At 23.0% G+C, this 20,385-nt stretch overlaps 1 protein-coding gene across 2 annotated transcripts; it reads left to right on the top strand.

Annotated features, from left to right (window-relative positions):
- The first annotated feature begins 554 nt into the window (after window positions 1-554).
- On the top strand, window positions 555-19,560 carry LOC127277622 (AP-1 complex subunit sigma-2). Of its 2 annotated transcripts, none has more exons than XM_051298909.1 (5): window positions 555-781; window positions 874-1,052; window positions 1,772-1,880; window positions 5,572-5,709; window positions 11,647-14,483. In XM_051298909.1, exons 1-5 carry the CDS (start codon window positions 779-781, stop codon window positions 11,689-11,691), a joined length of 474 nt encoding a protein of 157 aa, XP_051154866.1. In that variant the 5' UTR covers window positions 555-778; the 3' UTR covers window positions 11,692-14,483. The 2 variants fall into 2 exon arrangements, with proteins under 2 accessions (XP_051154866.1, XP_051154865.1); XM_051298908.1 differs by lacking the exon at window positions 11,647-14,483 and adding an exon at window positions 18,898-19,560 and having other exon boundaries at window positions 556-781.
- Window positions 19,561-20,385: the final 825 nt, after the last annotated feature.

Below are 20,385 nucleotides of genomic sequence, written 5' to 3'. Positions count from 1 at the left end.
AGAAGTTAATAATTTTTTAATTTTAAGTGGGAATCACCGCAGCAGTAAAAGATTTCAAGTTAGTAAACAAACATCCCTAACCTCAAAATTTATATTTTATCACGAATTCAGAGAATCTATCAATGCAATTGAATCAAATGTATAACAAAATTAATTATCAACACACATTTTCATTTTATTATATGTTAAAAAGCGTTTTCCATGTTTAAAATATGAATAAAATTGATAAAAGTGGAAACTAATCTTCTTCCCCATAAGAATAACTAGGATTGTGTCGTCTGTTTGTTGTCCTTGTCCCTCCAGGCCTCTGTCGTCATATCTTGAACTCGAAATATCTCGATACCTGTCTTTGTCTAACACATGGAAAGAAACAGAAATAAGTCCGAGGCCTATGTTACAAAGCTATACAAAGAAAATAAACATTAGATATTAAGAAAATATAAAAATATATAAACAATATATTATTTTTTATAAATAATAAAAATATTATTTTTTTAAATAAGTCCTCCAATTGTCACATATCGGACGTTTCACTTTATCATAAGGTGTGTACCCATGTGTATACCTAACCCAACCTAACCTATTGTTATGTGTGGGTGTACGTGGAATTGTCATATTTTGTGATTCTTTTTTTTTTAATTATAATTCTATTCTATATACATGGTGCTATTGTGAAAAAAAAGTTTAAATAAAGGTGTTTCCAAGTTGTTTTTAATCTATATTTTTAATTTTTATAATTGATAATTTCATTATTCAACAAAAATAGTACACATTCAAAATGGTGAGTACAGTATTAGTCATAATTATTCTTTTATTTCTCTGGTGTAAGTACATTGTATGAATTAAAAATATTAATTGAATTGTTGCTTTCAGATGCAATTTATGTTATTGTTTAGTCGTCAGGGAAAATTGCGTTTACAAAAGTGGTATGTCGCGCATCCTGACAAATTGAAGAAAAAAATTACTCGTGAATTGATAACGACAATTCTAGCAAGAAAACCAAAGATGTCGAGTTTCCTAGAGTGGAAGGATGTCAAGGTCGTTTACAAAAGGTGAGAATTATTTAATTAATCTATTAACATAACCAAAAATTAAATTAATAGGTTTAAAAATATAAAGAAATTTTTCATATACTATATATGGAAAATATATTTTTTTAAATTCAATTTTTTTAAAGAATTAAAGAAATTTTATTATAATTCTTGTATTTTTTTATTTTCTTGTTATTTCTGTGCAATATTGATTTTTTAAAAATAATATATCTCAGTGTATCATAGATTTTACGTTTCCTGCAAAAATTTAATTTGAGTTTTAATATTTTTTTTTTATTGATGATATAATAATGAACCTTTTAGATTAGAGAAATTGCTTTTTAAATAGGCGATTAAAATTATTTTTTTTTTTTTATCTAGGATCTTAAGATATAGTTGAATATTCAAAAAAATTGATTTATGAGCCAAAAGTTCTGAACGTTTTTTTTTCAATCTATAAAAAAAATAAAGTTAAATTATGATGCCAATGTAAAATAAAACAGTAAATTAAACAATTTTTAAATTAATAATTTCTTTTGAAATATTTAAAAGAATATTTTGTGATAAAATTTGTACTTAAAGAAGTTGCAAAAGAAATATCGTTTATTTGAACATTAAAAAAAAACTTTTGGCTCATATTGATTTTGTATTATTTAAAAAAATTTGTTATATTACAATTATTATTGATAAATATTAATTTTAATCAATTTTTATTAAAATTTAAATATATTTTTCTCTAGATACGCTAGTCTATACTTTTGCTGTGCAATTGAACAAAACGATAACGAATTATTGACTTTGGAAATAATTCATCGTTACGTAGAACTATTGGATAAATATTTTGGAAGTGTGAGTAATTTAATTACAATTCATTCCATTTTTTTTTTAAATTTTATTATTAATCTTTAGGGAAGGCATCACTGAAATTTTAACACATAGAAATTTTCGTTGTTCTAGCATTATTTAGAATCTAAAATATTTTTAAATTTATGAAAATAAAAAACAAAAAAATTTTGACCTTAAAATTTTTATTTTTTTGAAAAAATTAAATTTTTTTTAAATCCATACAATTGATTGTTTAAAATCATAAGAAAAGTGTAAAAAAAATTGTTGTTGAAAAATACAAAAAAATTATTATAAGAATTTAAAGTTTAAAAGTATTACCAGTGAAATTAATTAATTAATTAACGTATTAATTAGTTAAAATTTACATTATGTAGAGTTGGCAATTTTTTACTACTTTTTTATGAACCTAAAATCATAATGCATCATGAAAAAATGAATTAAGAATTAATTTTTGTTTTAAAAAAATTTGTATTTTTTTTTTAGAAATTTTATTTTCTGAAAAATTAAAAAATTTTAATATCCTTGATTGATCAGAATGATAAAAAAAGCATTTTAAAAAATTGGCGATAAAATATAATGAAAATTGTGAGAGAAATTCAAATTTTTTTTTTTTATTTTAAGTTCTGTTTTTTATTTTTGGAAGAAAATTGAAATTTTTCCAACTCTATACAACAAATTGATTATTGATTATTGATTTAAAATTAACAATAAAGAATTAATAGAAATTATGAAAAAAGTTGAAATTTTTAATGTTTTTCATAATTTCTATAATTTTTTTTTCCTCAAAAATATTTCTTGTAGTTTTCATTAATCAACAAATTATAAAAAAATATTTTTTTAGGCAAAAACTTATAGAATTTTTATTTTAAAAAATTATTTCTTAAAAAATCCTTTATCATAAACGTTGCGTACTTCAGCTTCGTAAACTTTAAAATAAAGAAAAGTTTAAAAAAATACAAACCATTATTTAAAAAAAATACAAAATCAGAATTGTAGATAATCTTTCAAAGAAAAAAATTAGCCATTGTTTATAAAAATTGGATAAAAATTAGAATTGCAGGCCTCGGATTATACGACTTTATCGACTATTTCCAACTTTTTTTTCAAAAATACGACTTTTTTCGACTTATTTCAATAAAAAGCGACTATTTCGAGTTTTTTTTACATTTTCAAAAAAAAATTTTAAATAAAATATATTTTTTTTGTATAAAATGCAAATCTTCTTTATTTCAATTATTTAACAAATTTTTAACTAAAATTCTTCACTAAATTAATTATTTTTAATAATTTTAATGAAATTCATTACAAATTAAATTATTTCAAATTATTTCTCAATTAAAATTTTTATGAAATTAAACAATTGTTTATAATTTTAAAAAAATATCAAATAAAATTACTAAAAAATTTTTAATTCAAAACCATAAATTAATTCAAAACCATAAATTAATTCAAAATTAAATAAAATCCAATTATTTTCAAAAATTTCAATTCAAAATCAACTAAAATTCAATTATTACCCAAAATTTCAATTGAAATTCAATTATTTTCCAAAATTTCAATTCAAAATCAAAGAAAATCCAATTATTTTCCAAATTTTTAATTTAAAATCAAATAAAATTTAATTATTTCCGAATTTTCAATTTAAAATCAACTAAAATTCAATTATACTCAAAAATTTTCAATTCAAAATCAACTAAAATTCAATTAAGGGTCAGTTGGGGTAAATGGGGACAAAATCGCTATTTTTCAAAAAATTCCGTAAGTTTTTAAGTTGTTATTTACGTTCCCAGGATTAATTTTATGTAACAGAAAAAAATTTAGATAAGCTTTAAACGCATGAAACTGTCCCCATTTACCCCAAAAATTTAGAAAAATTCATAAAATTTGGGGTAAATGGGGACAGCATAGTTTCTAAGAAAGTTTTAAGAAAAAAAGTTTCCTTAAGTATATATTACTGTATTAAGGGATGAAAAAACTTGAAAAAAATTTGTAGTAGATAGGTATATAATAGTTAAAGCAATTGAAATTTTTTTTATTTTTTTTTATTTCAGTATTTTGTCTTGCATTTGAAAAAAAAACGCAGACTTAAAAATCATATCAAATTTTTTTCTTCTTCCTTATGACTCCCATAACAGAAATTCACTTGAATTTTTGATTTTTGTTAATTTGGTTAATAATGATTTACCCATTTACCGCAAAAATTTGAAAACTCAGGGTAAATGGGGACAGCTTGTCATTATTAACCAAATTGACAAAAAATCAAAAATTCAAGTGAATTTATGTTATAAGAGTCACAAGGAATAAGAAAAAAATTTGGTATGATTTTTAAGTCTGTTTTCTTTAAAATCCTCGATAAAATACTGAAACAGTTTGACTTTGATTTTCAAGTTTTGATATGCATTGAGCGATAACTTTTTTTATCTTGCTGTCAATTGTCAAGATAAAATCTTGGCAATACTCAAAACCTCTTGCAGATGATCTGAGGTTAAAATATTAACGTTGAACTTAATTTTAAAACTGAAAATAAAGCACCAAAACCTCTTGTCCCCATTTACCCCAACTGACCCTACTCAAAAATTGTAATTAAAAATTAATTATTATCAAAATTTTCAATCAAAAATCAACAAAAATTGAATTATTATCCAAAAATTTCAATTAAAATTCAATTATTTTAAAAAATTTGAATTTAAAAGCTTCTAAAATTTAATTATTTCATAAAATTTTCCATCGAAAATTTTTTGAAATTTAATAATTTCAATTATAACTCTAAGGAAATTCAATTATTTTTAACTATTTTTGTAATATTCTTTGAAAATTCAACTATCTGAAACCATTTTTAAATTAAAAATGGTTTTCAAATTATTGTATTTTTGTCCGCAATTTCTAATAAATTTTTTTTGGGAAATTATCAAAAAATTTTTATTAAAAATCACTTGAAATTCAATTAATTTCAAAAATCTTAATTGTAAATCTTTGAAAATTCAATTACATATTTAAAAAATGTTATCTAAAATTATTTGATAAATTATTTTTAGTTCTGAAAAAATTTAATATTATTGTCTGAAAATTAACAAAATCTTTTGAATTTCAATTATTTCTAAAAATTTCAACTTTAACCCTTACAAAAGTATTATTATTTAAAAAAAAAAATTTATTTAAAAATCTGTAAAATATTTTTGTTAAAATAAAAAAAATCGACTTTTTTTGGAATATAAATCGACTAAAACGACTTTTTTTTGTGCTTTTAAGTCGATCCGAGGATTGGAATTGTTCACTAACTTTTAAGAAAAAAGACAAAATGTTTATTAATTATTATTTAATAACAAATTTTAAGTCAAAATAATTTTTTTCGAAAATTGTATATATCGATCTTTTGAATTTAGGTGAAATTAATTTTAAATATTATATTTTTAGTTCTGTTAAAAAGATTAATATAAACTTCTTTTTAGTTTGAGGTTATTTTAATGGATTGAATCTTCTTAAATATCTAACAAAGAAGTATTTAGATCAACCACTGCATTGGAAATTTTAAGATATATATAATAATTTATACGATTTGAAAATAAGATTTATAATTTTTCTATGGAATTTTTTGAAATTTGACCTTAAAAATCTAAAATCTCATTCATAAACTTTTTGTACAAATTCTGTAAAAATATTTTTTTTTGGAATATAATTTTTATTTTCTTCACAGGTTTGCGAGCTGGATATTATATTTAACTTTGAGAAGGCGTATTTCATTTTGGATGAATTGCTGGTCGGTGGAGAGATTCAGGAAACTAGCAAAAAGAATGTCCTGAAAGCGATTGCTGCCCAGGATCTTCTACAGGAGGTTAGTCATGGCGATGTACCCATAGAATTGTGATTTGTCTCACTTAATATTGGTTTTTTTTTTTTATCTTTTCACTTCTTTCTCAATATTCCAATTGTTTTGGCATGTTGCGCTTTCGTAAACACAAAACAAAAAAAAAACACTCAGCATATCCACTTTGAGATGAAAGTATATTAGAAAAAAAAAGAAAAGAAAAAAAATTATACGCAACATAATATTGTTCGTATAATTTATAATATTACTTCAGTATTTTAAACTCAAGTATACCTGAATTTGACTCGCGACAGTCTTTATTTATACATAAGCATAATCACGTTTCTGTTAATTCAGACGTAAAAAAAAATTAGTCTATTATTTTTAAATATATTATTTTTGTTGAGTTAGCAACTATAATCAAATTCTCTTAAAATAGTGCCAATTTTGTTTTAATAGTTTTTTTTTTTTGAAAATAATTTTTATCACAAGTTTTCTAGAAAATTCATTATAATTATTTATTTCCTCTTTTTTTTTATTTCGAATGTTTCTAGAAATTCAATGACTTTTTTTTAATACCCAAAAAAGATTAATTTTAAAATAAAAAATTTTTTTTTTTTTACAAGATAATTTTATAAGAGAAAAAGAGATTTTTTTTTATTTCATGTAAAATTGAAGATAGTTTTTGGAAATGTTGCGCGAGTTTTGTACTATAATATTTTTTTTCAGAGTAATAATATATAAAATGTTTAGAAGCATAATAATCAAAGATATTGTAGATGAAAAAATTAAATTTTTTTTAATGAAACAAAAGCCTGAGGTTACATGCATGCAAAACGCTGAAAAAATCTTTGCCTTTTTGTTTTTTTTTTTTTAAATTTGTGTTAATGTTGTAACTTTTCCTCAATTTTAACATGGTACAAATTAAAACAAATCCTCTTTGAATCAGTGTTTTGTAAATTAAGATTTATTTGTTTTAGCATGCATATAATAATAAATAAATAATGAAAATAATAATAATAATAATAATAATCATTGTAGTTTCACAATGCCAATGAAATTTCGAAAAGTTTTGCAAAAAACTATTTTTGAAGCTCTGAATGTTCAATTTAATTAAAAAAATTTATTTAAATTACATGCCAGACTGTAAAAAATGGTGGAATAAATTTTTTCATGTTAAAAAATACGAAAACAAAAAATGTAAATAAAATAGAGAAAATCGAATAATATTGCGATTAATTTGAATTAAATTTTATTCCCTTTAAAATTCTAACAAAAAAAAAACACCTTTTTTTTAAGAAATGATTTTATTTACGATAATAAAATTTGTTTCATTTATTGAATAGAATTCTTTTTTTTCTTGAGTCATTGGGAATATTCAATCAAATAGGAAAATTGATTGAAAAAGAAAAAATGATTAAAGAAATTTCTTCTATTTGAACATTCGGAACTTTAAAAAATTTATGAAAATAAAAGAAAAAAGAGAAAAGAAATTAAATTAAATCGAGAGGAAAAGAAAAATGTTGAAATTCTTTGGCTAATGTTCAAAAAACAAAACTATAAATAATTATACTTTCTTTCTGAAAATTTTTTTTGTACAAATCTGTTATATCGTCTGCATGAATCAGTGTGCACATGTCTGTGATCAATTTTAGTTTTTATTAATATATTGTAGGCGCATGTCGATATGTAATTTTATTTTTTATTTTATTTTTTTTTTTTGTTAAAAAAAAGCAGGACTTCCAAGAGAATAACTTTATTTTTTCTCAGTTTTTGTTCACTTTTTTTTGTGTCGCGCGCTTGCCTTGAATCGTTCTTCACATAAATAGAATGTGTAAATTTGCTTAGCGTATCAGCATTTCCATAAAGATAATGAAATAATCAAAATTTCACCGTTTTTTTAAGACGATCTTTAAAAAATACTCTCCGAACAATTTTGCCTATGAGAGTTGTTTTTCATTTCGTTTTTCTTTTCTATTTTTGTTAATTTTCTTTTTTATCTTTAATATAATTTTCTTTTCCTTTATTTGTTTTATTTTTACATTCATTTTTTTCATTTCTTTTTTTTTTTTAATTATTTTCTTGCCTATTTCTTTTTTATTTTTATTTCGTGAAATATGAATTTCTTTTTTGTTTGCTATCACATTCGTTCTAGTTTTTAATTTTGCGAAATATTCGCTTTGCTATTTCAAAGACTTATTAAGTGCAAAGACTTTTGAGATATTGTTATTGATATATGAAAAAAGTATTATAGGGACAATATTATTATTATTATTATTAGGTAAAAATAATTTAGTTAAAAAAAAATTAATTAAAAGTAACAAATATGAAATATTTTTTTTAATAAAAAATATTATCAAATGAAAATTGTAATTAAGTAGAAGTATTTATATTCAATTAAATAAAAATATTATACGCGAAATTAAAATTAATAAAAAAATTAATAAATAAAAATAAGCAAAAATTTATAGGTTATGTTTATGATTAAAAAAAAATATCATAAACATAACCTATATTTTTTTGCTTCTTAGATCCGTTACTTCTAGAGCGCGTCACAGATAAATAAAATATGAACCCAAATTACAAAAAAAAAAAATAGTAAATATATTACAAAAGTACAAACGTTACATATAAAATATAAAAATTAGGTAAATATTTGAAATATAATTAAAATTATTAAAAAAGTACAAACATTACTTAAACATAAGAATAACAAATATAAAAATTGCATAATTAACTGAATTACAAAAAATATCTTAAAAAGATTACTGAAAATTAATATATATAGATTTATATAAAATAAATCTGTGTATTTTATATTTAAATGAATTTTTTTTTCTGTATACCATAAATGAAATTATATACGTATTTCTTTTAATTTTTTTGTCTCGGTTAATTTTGTTTTAATTTTCTTTTCTTTTTCTAAAAATTAATGGAAAATAATAATAATAAGTTACGATCGTAAAAAGATAGTGAAAGTATAAAATACAATGAATAAAATAGAAAGAGGATTATTTATTTTAAAAATATGGCAATGCTGCTGCGCATAATCATATAATGTTGACAATGTATATGTATACGTTTTAAGACTTTAATAAATGACCTTTATCAAGTTAACCTATACTCTTTAATATTAATATGTAACGCTATTAGTGTAGTGAGCAAAATTCTAAGTAGCGACTCATAATATTAGAACAAAAAAATAATAACCACTATCTCTCTATACATAATAATAATAATAATAATAATAATAATTAAAAAAAGAACAAAGTAAAAAATTAGTCACTCTTAATTTGAAATGATTTTTACACTCAACTGACTGACTGAAAAATAAAGCTGAAATAACTAATTAAATTAAATTAAAATTAACAAAAATATTAGTTAGTTAATTTCTTTCTTTTTTTTGGTAGTATATTTAAAAATTAGAAAATAATAGTGAATAGAAAAATTTACCAGATTTTATATTTTAAAATATATGCATATAAATTAAATCAATAATAAAATAATACATAATTACAATGTAATTTAGAAAATATTTATTGAAATTCAGACTGATTTTTATTTTTCAAGAGTGAATGTTTTTTCTCTATTTTTATATACAATCGTCATTTTTAATGTTTTAAAAATATTATCGACGTTTTTTTTTTTAAGTTACCGAAAAATTAACGAAAGAAATTAATTAATATTGTTTTTGAGATGTAATTAGATAGCCTTATTCCTTCGTATTTCATTGGGAATTTTCTGAAACGTTTTGTAACAATAATAATTTTCGATCCCACCGGAAGAATTGGACAGATTAATAAAAAAAACAAGGTTTTTTTTTTATTTTTAAATTAAATTTTTTTTTTATATTAACAATCATATATTTGAAGAAAAATTAAATATTTAATTTGTTTTTTTTAACTAGAATGGAAAAACCCAATTTACGATCCAAAAAGTTTTCGATGAAGTTATATTTTCAAATAAATAATAATATTCTCTGTTTAAAGGAATTTCTTTTGACGAAGCTGAAGTAGGCAACGTTTATGATAAATGATTTTCAAAAGAAATAATTTTTTAAAATGAAAAATTCTATAATTTTTTGTCTAAAAAATTTTTTTTTATAATTTGTTGATTAATGAAAACTACACGGAAAAAAAGAAAAAGTAACTTTTACTACTTTAAAAGTAAAATTGGACCTGTCCGAAGTTTCTGCGCATCTCTGGCAACTTTTACTCGAAAAATAGTAAAATTGACTATTTCTGTAGTAAATTTTACTGTTTCCGTAGTAATTTTTACTATTTCTGAAGTAAATTTTACTATTTTTGGAGTAAAAGTTGCCAGAGATGCGCAGAAACTTCGGACAGGTCCAATTTTACTTTTAAAGTAGTAAAAGTTACTTTTTCTTTTTTTCCGTGTAGTTTTCATTAATCAACAAATTATAAAAAAAAAATTTTTAGACAAAAAATTATAGAATTTTTCATTTTAAAAAATGTTTTCTTTAAAAATCGTTTATCATAAATGTTGCGTACTTCAGTTTCGTTCCTTTTGAGAAACCGTACACAATAGAAAAATTTACAATTGGGAATTTTTTTCTATGACTTTTTTTTATTTATTCAAAAAGAAAAAAAATTACTATCTATTTTTAAAGAAGAAACTTTTTTCTACTTCAATTCTGTTCAATTTCTCCTTAAGGTTGTTGGAATCATAACCTTTGAAATATTTAATTGGTTAAAGCCTTTAAAACTATAAATAAAAAATTTCAATTTTTTTTTTACTTTTTATTTGTATAAAAACAAAAATAATACACCTGTCGTATTGGTTGAAATAAAAAATTTTAGTTTAGTGTCATTTAAAAAAAAATACAATTTACAATAAAAGGAAAATTGTTTTAATAAATTATGAACAATTTTATTATAAACATTTTTTTTTTTTAATATTAAAAGTTACATTTGTTACATTAAAAATTAAAGATTAAATACAAATTAAAATAAATTTTCTGATCCAAAGAAATTACTCAAGAAACATAAATAATACAAACTGTGAATATAGATATTTTCAGTTTATTACTGTTATGAATTATTGATTTTCATATTGAAATTAAACCTTTAATGGTGCAAAATATAAAAAATAAAATTTCTCACACTTCAACTGATACATATATTTTTTTTCCATTTTTTATATTTAAAAATTATTTTAATTATCTTTTAGCAAATCCGACCATCAGAACTAAAATTATTTCTAAAAATAAATTTTTTTCAGATTTACTCTGAGAGTTTCTAATTTAAGAAGAAAATAAAGCATATACATGTTTTATATATCTCTTTCTCTTGATTGGATAGTTCTCATTGGAAAATAATTTCTCTACTTGAATCGACCAATCAATTTCTATTCACGTTCGATATTATTGAATTGAGTTTCAATAGTATCGAAAGTGAATAATTATTAAGGTGCTTTCATACGTTAAAAGTCTAAAGTTGACGACAACTTTGTGGCGGGAAATTCGAAAATTTAACAAAGTTGTTTTAAAGTGAATATTTTATAAATCAATAATAATAATTGAATAAAAAATAAAAATTAAATTCCAATTACTTCAGTAAATTAAATTCTTCTTAGAGAGGTTATGTTTCCAACACAGTTGAAAATACATTATCCTAACTTCGGGATTTTAAAGTCATCATTGTCCTTAAAAAAAAAAAAAAAAAAAAATTAGTTAATTGAAGGAAAGAAACTGTATTAGGGTACAATCACATGGAGCAGATTAGTGCGGATTAGTGGATCATACGTTGACCAATTAAGAAACAGTCTCTTGCTGTAAGTGGCGTTTTCCGCTAGAGACTTAATTTTAATTGGCCGAAATCTATTCTGCTAATCTACTAATCTACTTCCCGTGACTGTACCCTTAAAATTGTAAAAGGGCTTAATTTTGGTGGCAAAAAAAAGATTTTCACACTAGATTAGTTAGTATTTGTTTCTTTGTGGAAGGACGAGGCTCTCGATGGTGCTCTACGGGAAGTAGGTCTTATTTAGTCTGCTCTGCAGCAAAATAGGGCTCTTGTGGGATTTTCGACATCAAAAAAGTGACAACCAGAACGAACAACTTGGGCCAAAAATCACCAGCTGGACAATGATATACATCACATCTCATTTTATAGTCACTTTTATTTATTTTTTGTCTTCGACTTCCAATTTCAAAACTATTAGACTGGATTAACTTTTGCCATATTTTTGTACGAATATATATATATATAATATAACTTTTTAATGTCTTGAAAGGCAACGTACATACATATAATAATATACAAAGTAATATATATATATATTTTAATAGCGTATAGGAAAAATTATAATAATATAGTCTTTAAAGTTTAGGATTTCTACTTTTAGGGAATTGCATTAAGCAAATTTATTATTATTATAAGGATATTGAATACCTGTGCACATAACCTCAAAATAAGAAAGGATTCATAAAAACGATATTCGTTGAAACTTTCTTTCTAAAGACCAAAATTTTTTTCACGTAAATATAGAAAATTATATTTAGAATAAAGTAATTTTTTATTGAGAGCGAAATCTTCCATTTTCATACTCTTTTTCTGTCTTTAAAATTAAAGTACTAAAATTTATCTCTATTCTAAATTATATTTAAGATAGATTTTCTCTAAGCTCGTTAAAATATTCTTTTTTTAAATAACGTTTCAACGTTGATTAAATAAAAGATTTTAATTTTATTTTGAAAATGAAATACCGTCAACTGGGTTAATTATACCATCCCAGGGGCTATTATACACATTAACAGTATTTAATGAATGAAATTATTTGTCTTTTATGTCAAAAAGCAGAAAAACATTCGTAAGGCTATTTCCACAACAGCTAAATTGCACCGTCTTGAAGACGATTTTCTTAGAACGAGACGAAGCGCGCGCATTAATTGCCAATTGTCGAAAAAAAAAAAATTTACACTAAAAATAAAAAAAAAATTACCTGAAAGGATATAAAAATTTTTATTTTCTTTAACAAAAGAAATTTTTTTATTTCAATAATATTTACAAGCTAAAATTTTAGGAATTGTGGAAGACTTAAAATAAATTTATTATCTCGTCTTAAAATCATGACGATTCAATTTAGCTATTGTGGAAACAGCCTAAAATCGTAAAAATGAGAATACATCTAAGTTTGCAATAAAGGTATCTCGCTTTTCTAAAGTTTTTTTTAAAAAATATATTAGATAAGTGTTGCTTTTTATGGGATATTTTAAGAAAAAAGTGCGAGTAATTGAAAAACCACAATTTCTTGGGTAATAATTTGCAATGGTAATAATACCCATTTTTTAAAATTTATTATTTTTCGAAAATTTTTTTTTTTTTTGCAGTAAGTAAATAATTGTATTTATAAATAACTAAATTAATAACTCTATCTCTATTTTTTCTGTACATTTTTCACTTAATTTTGTGTCAAAAACTAAAAATAAGGCCAACGCAGAATTGAAATGTAACCGTAATCGCAATCGTAAACGGAAGAATGAGTTAGAAGAGGATAGTCATACACGGAAAATCTTTGTTCAAGAATCATTCCTAAATTTGTTCAGAAACTGAGAACGTGAGAAAAATTCTGCCAAATTTACATAAAAATACAAAAATCATTGAAGAAAATACTTGTATTTTTATTATGACATTGGAAGATCGGAATATCTCAGTCACTGGGCGTTGAAAGTTTCTTGAACTGTTTTAGAAGACACAGTACAGTAACCAAGCACTATACTAGGCAGGGATTGGTTGCGTCAAATACGTTTCCAATGCATAATACCATAAGCTGCTAAGGTAGCTGAGTGATGTAAAGCGGAGTTTTTGGACTCTCGAGGACGTGGGATCGAGTCCTCCCAGAGTAAATTTTTTTTCTCGCAAACGTAAAAATTTATTCTAAAACAAGTTCAAGACTTTCTGTAGTGAGTTTAGGAAGTTGTCTTGAATTTCTCTACAATTCTTATAGAAATACTGCATAGAATTTTTCAAAGGAAATACAAATAAGATTTCTTAAATTATTCTCATATCCTCAGTTCCTGAACAAATTTAGGAATGATTCTTGCACAAAGTTTTTCCGTGTATATATATTGTTGTTCTTCTCTTACTAATTCCGATTGCAATTACGATTCCAGTTACGTTACTATTGTGCTTAGGTCTATAAAAGCCTAAGCAGAATAGCAACGAAACCGGAAGAATGAGTTAGAGTAGGATAGACATATTGTTTGTCCTTCTCCAATTTATTATTCCGGTTGCGTTTGCGGTTACGATTCCGGTTACGTTTCTCTTCTGCTCAGGCCTTAAGTTTACGATATATTGGTGCAACCTAACCTCAAAAATATAACTCAATACTAATGTTTTTCAAGTTAATTTTATAACTTTTTCTCTTAAAGTAACTTAAAAATCTAAAAAACATTTTTTTTAATTCTAAATTTTAATGACTTGTTGAGTAAATAAATATCATTTTCGTGCGTACAAGTAATTTTTACGGTTGACGGTAAAGAACTCTCAAAAGTATATTATATTTTCCAATGTTGTGTTACTATTGAAAATATTGACATCTCTTTGCGGTAAAACAACGATTTTTCGTTTTTAAAAATCTTTTCTTAGTTTGCAATTGTGGGTTTATTGCCTTTTAACCAAAAAAAAACAAAACAAACAAATTCTATTTCTCTGTAAATATAAAATTTCCTCGATTTTAAACTATATTGCTACATATTTTGTATGTAACAGACTACGTCAATTTTAATGTTTAATACACAACCATATTGTCAATAATAAAATAATTCCGTGATCTTTAAATTTCAGTGACATTTATTTATTAATAATATTTACCCAGTTTAGATATTGTTTACTCATGGAGGAACTATATGTTTAATTTTACATATATATGCTTTTTGAGATAACTTTATATATGAGAAATATTTTGAGAATAAAAATTTATATTAAAAATTATTCATTTTAGAAAATTATTCTTATTCGGGTATTCAAAAATTATTTTACAAATAACTGCTATTGGTGTTTTCTGTTTTTATTCGATTGTTAAAATATTTTTTGTTTTTAAGGTAATTTAATAATATTGAAAAAAACTTTATTTTTCAAATGAATTTTTTTTTATATATCTTTAAAATTATGCAGGAAAGCACAATTTTTGAAGATTATTTTTAACAGAATAAAATTATTATCAATAATTTTATTCTGTTTTAAAGAAAAATTTTTTTTTATTAGGTTTTTCTTTATATTAAAAAAGGTTTGGTTCAAGTAACTAAATATTCTCTTAACTGTAAAATTTGGTCAATTGAAAAAAACTTTTTTTCCTGTGTGTCTGTGTATTTCTGGAAAATATTTTCATTTTGAAAATTATTTTCTTATTTTAACAAAGATAAAACTTGTATTTTCGGAAATCATTTTGAAAGTGATTTTACTTTATTTTAAAAATTACTTTCATTTCTATATTTTCTTTCTACATCGAAAAAAAATAATCTCAATAAAAGAAACATATATCAATCGTTAATTATTTTCACATTTTTTTTTCTTAAGGGCAAGTCCAACATGTGAAATGTAAACAAACATGAAATGTAAACAAACCATGCACATTTTTTCGCAGTTCTCATTTGCGTAGAAAATAAAAATTTGTCGTTTTCTTTATGAAAATGGTAAATTAATGTATTAAAGTTGGTTACTATACTTCATTTAACTAATTATATGAAAAAATAAGTATAATTATAATGAAATGAAAAGTGCACTGAATTAGCAATTTTTTCAAGGTTTCGAAAAAAAACCATTTGAGTATATCTGAGGCACGGACGTTGAGCGCCTAGGTGGGAGAAGAATGTTGAGCCATTGGACGGTCACATCTTGGAAAGGGTAAAATTCTGAAATTTTACCCCTTCTCTCACTTTCTCCCACCTAGGTCCTCAACGTCCGTGCCTCAGATATACTCGAATGCTTAAATTTTTCGTAACCTTGAGAAAATTGTTATTTCATTGTACTTTTCATTTCATTATAATTATACTTATTTGTTCACATAATTAGTTCAATAAAGTATAGTTACCTAGTCTAATATATAAATTTACCATTTTTACAAAGAAAACGACAAATTTTTATTTTCTACCCAAATGAGAAGTGCGAAAAAAATGAGAAAATTGCTAATTCAGTGTACTTTTCATTTTATTATAATTATACTTATTTGTTCAGAAAAGTTGTTAAAAGAAGTATAGTAACCTAATACAATATATCAATTTACCATTTTCACAAAGAAAGTTACAAATTTTTATTTTCTATTCAAATGAGAACTGCGAAAAAATGGGTATGATTTGTTTAGATTTTGAACAGTTTTTTCGCAGTTCTCATTTGAATAGAAAATAAAAATTTGTAACTTTCTTTGTGAAAATGGTAAATTGATATATTATATTAGGTTACTATACTTCTTTTAACAACTTTTCTGAACAAATAAGTATAATTATAATAAAATGAAAAGTACACTGAATTAGCAATTTTCTCATTTTTTTCGCACTTCTCATTTGGGTAGAAAATAAAAATTTGTCGTTTTCTTTGTGAAAATGGTAAATTTATATATTATACTAGGTAACTATACTTTATTGAACTAATTATGTGAACAAATAAGTATAATTATAATGAAATGAAAAGTACAATGAAATAACAATTTTCTCAAGGTTACGAAAAATTTAAGCATTCGAGTATATCTGAGGCACGGACGTTGAGGACCTAGGTGGAAGAAAGTGAGAGAAGGGGTAAAATTTCAGAATTTTACCCTTTCCAAGATGTGACCGTCCAATGGCTCAACATTCTTCTCCCACCTAGGCGCTCAACGTCCGTGCCTCAGATATACTCAAATGGTTTTTTTTTTCGAAACCTTGAAAAAATTGCTAATTCAGTGTACTTTTCATTTCATTATAATTATACTTATTACTTCATATAATTAGTTAAATAAAGTATAGTAACCAACTTTAATACATTAATTTACCATTTTCATAAAGAAAACGACAATTTTTTATTTTCTACGCAAATGAGAACTGCGAAAAAATGTGCATGGTTTGTTTACATTTCATGTTTGTTTACATTTCACATGTTGGACATACCCTTAATAAAATAATATTTACCTATATAGATAAGAAAAAGAGGAATTTTTTTCTCAATTCAAAAAGGGTATTCAATTAAAAGATTAGTTTTAATTTTTCCTTTTCGATTAAAATTCATTTTCAAAATTATTTTTCTAAATTATTCCTCTTTAAATGAAGGGAAATAGATTTTTTTACGTACATCTTCAACGTTTTAATAAATTAAATTATGAAAAATGGAAATCAAAAAATTAATTTTCATTTTAACAATAGAAAAAAAATTTTTTTGATTTAAAAATAAAAATTGTTGGAAAATAAAATAAATTCTATATATATATATATATATATATATATATGATGTATTCCACGCCAAAGTGTAAGTCCATCTGTAATTGCATCTCCGATTTTTTTGAGCTTTTATTTTCTTTTAGTACTAATTGAGACTAGCTTCCATGAATTTTTTCAAATTTTTTTTAGCAACCCGTTTTCGAGTTATGAAATTTTGAAAATTGAAGAATTTTCATGACTTTTAATTTTTGAATGCTCATAACTTCCTTAAAAATGCATCAATTTTGAAAGTCTTCTTTTTCAATATGTGTTTTTTTAAACGTACTTTGCAAAAAAAAAACGAAAATTTTTTTTGAATCATATTACTATCAAATTTTTGAGTTTTAATGATAAAAAGTCATTTTTTTCATTTGACGTCCTGATCGATTTTTTTCAAAATTTTTTCAAAAAAAATACTTCTTTTTGCGAAACTTTTAAGCCTAGCCCGATAATGGTCAAATGATTTTTACAATATTTTCGGAATTTTTCAAAAATTTTTGAATTTTTTAAAAATATTTTTGGTTTTTTTTATACTACGTACTTTTATATGTATTTTGTTGCGCTGATTACGAAAATCATAGTGACAATACCCAAAAATTTGATTTTTATGGTGAAAACCATAAAAAAGTCCCAAAATTTATGTTTTTTTCGTTTATTGGGTAAAAAATGCAAAATTAAAAAAAATGCATAAGATAAAAAAAATGTATTTTAATAAGATCTATAACTTTTGTTTAAAAGCTTTTTCTTAATTTTAAATATTTTACCTGCAAGAAATGAAAAAAATTATAAATTTTGGAACTTTTTTTATGGTTTTCACCATAAAAATCAAATTTTTGGGTATTGTCACTATGATTTTCGTAATCAGCGCATCAAAATACATAAAAGTACGTAGTATAAAAAAAACCAAAAATATTTTAAAAAATTCAAAAATTTTTGAAAAATTCCGAAAATATTGTAAAAATCGTTTGCCCATTATCGGGATAGGCTTAAAAGTTTCGTAATAAGAAGTAGTTTTTTTGAAAAAATTTTGAAAAAAAACGATCAGGACGTCAAATGAAAAAAATGACTTTTTATCATTAAAACTCAAAAATTTGATAGTAATATGGTTGAAAATTTTTTTTTTTTTTTTGTAAAGTACGTTTAAAAACACACATTTCGAAAAAAAGGCTTTTAAAATTGATGCATTTTTAAGGAAGTTATGAGCATTCAAAAATTAAGAGTCATGAAAATTCTCCAATTTTCAAAGTTCCATAACTCGAAAACGGCTTGCTAAAAAAATTTGAAAAAATTTATGGAAGTTAGTCTCAATTAGTACTAAAAGAAAATAAAAGCTCAAAAAAAAATCGGAGATGCAATTGCAGATGAACTTTCACTTTGGCGTTGAATACATCATATATATATATATACATACCTATGTATAAATATTAAGAACTTTTTTTCGGTGTATGAAATTAAAAATATCGCATGTTAAAAAAAAACTGATCAAAAGGTGTTTGGAAAAAAAATCGAACAGATTTTTTGTGCGCAGATTTGTGTCAATAACGCAATGTTTTAATGAATTATATGAAAAGGGTTCAGTACATCATTTGAAGCTGCATCGAGAAGAGATAACTTTTTGCAAACTATATAGGTACGTTTATATTCATATATTTTCTTAATTTTTTTTCGATCTAAGATTTAATGAGCAGCGTCAAATTAACTTGATCCCTATTCATATTTTAAACAAAAAACAGAAAAAAGAAACAAAAAATAATAATTTATATCTTACGAATTTAAATGAACAGAATTTCTTTGATTTTCTGTTTCAGGAAGAAACACCTCAGGGATTCTTTGAAGATCATGGATTGGGATAAATTAATCATATCATTTCTCGATTGATATTATCGCTTCACATCTATAGTAAATATTCCTCTAGGCTGTCATCTCATCTCAAACATTATATTATAATTATGAATTTCAAAATTTTTTCAATAGAAAAAAAAAAGAAAAGAGATAAAATACTTTCTCTTATCTTTTATAAAGTCAGTTTCATATATGTATCTCTTAATTTTAAGTTACTTAAATGTTTTTTTTATTTATTTTTTTTTTTTTAAATAAGTTTGTAACATTTTTTAAAAATATTTACATGTGATTTTATTACATATCTTACCTTTACAGCGAATGAGTATCATCGATATATAATTAGAATTTAAATTTATTTAGATTTTGTTGAAAAAAATTTTTTTTTCTCTGCGTATATTAAAAAAAGGGATGTAATAATAATTGAAAATAGGTGTTTTGTTTCATATAAAAGTAGACGGAAACGCAAATTTTGAAAATTTAAATTCATTTTCTTAGAGAAATATATAATATATTATATATTATATATTATTAAATATATAATTTTTATTTTCTTAGAGAAATTTTTTAAAATCATTTGCAAAATTTTTGTTTAAGAAATTTATTTGCCTGATAAATATTTTATTTTTAAACTTTTTTTCTTTATATTTTAATAGGTACCTATTAAATTTTTTTTTCAATTTTTTGTTTAAGGCTAGGTGTAACTTGTCAAATGTAAACAAACATGAAAATGTTTGTAATTATTGACAAATTTGCGACAGCCTTTTTTTAAATAGAAAATAAAAATTGTTCTTTCTTTATGTGAAAATGGAAAATTCATATATAAAACTACAGTCTGACACCTTTTTTTTTATTAATAATATGAATAATATTAAAAATTATAATAAAATGAAAATTACACTGAAACAACATTTTTCTCAAGGTTACGAAAAAATAACCATTTGAGTATATATCTGAGGCACGGACGTTGAGAACCTAGGTGGGAGAAATAATGTGAAAAGAGGTAAAAAACCTAGTCTCTGTCCTCTGGTGGGGGTATAATTTCAGAATTTTACCCTTTCCATGATGTGACCGTCCAATCGCTCAACTCTTTCTCCCACCTAGGTTCACAACGTCCGTGCCTCAGATATATACTCAAATGGTTATTTTTTCGTAACCTTGAGAAAATTGTTGTTTCAGTGTAATTTTCATTTTATTATAATTATTAATATTATTCATATTATTAATGAAATACGGTGTCAGGCTGTAGTTTTATATATGAATTTTCCATTTTCACATAAAGAAAGAACAATTTTTATTTTCTATTTTAAAAAAGGCTGTCGCAAATTTGTCAATAATTACGTACATTTTCATGTTTGTTTACATTTGACGAGTAACACCTGGTCAAAATTTTTTCAATATTTTTTTTTAGTTTTAATTTAATGGTACTTTTTTCAATGAATATTTTGATATTTAGT

This window comes from Leptopilina boulardi, unplaced genomic scaffold, assembly GCF_019393585.1.
Source record: "Leptopilina boulardi isolate dan_hultmark-lab unplaced genomic scaffold, ZJU_Lbou_2.1 LbouV2_172, whole genome shotgun sequence".
Classification (NCBI taxonomy): Eukaryota; Metazoa; Arthropoda; class Insecta; order Hymenoptera; family Figitidae; genus Leptopilina; species Leptopilina boulardi.
This window is presented reverse-complemented; position numbering and strand designations above follow the sequence as displayed.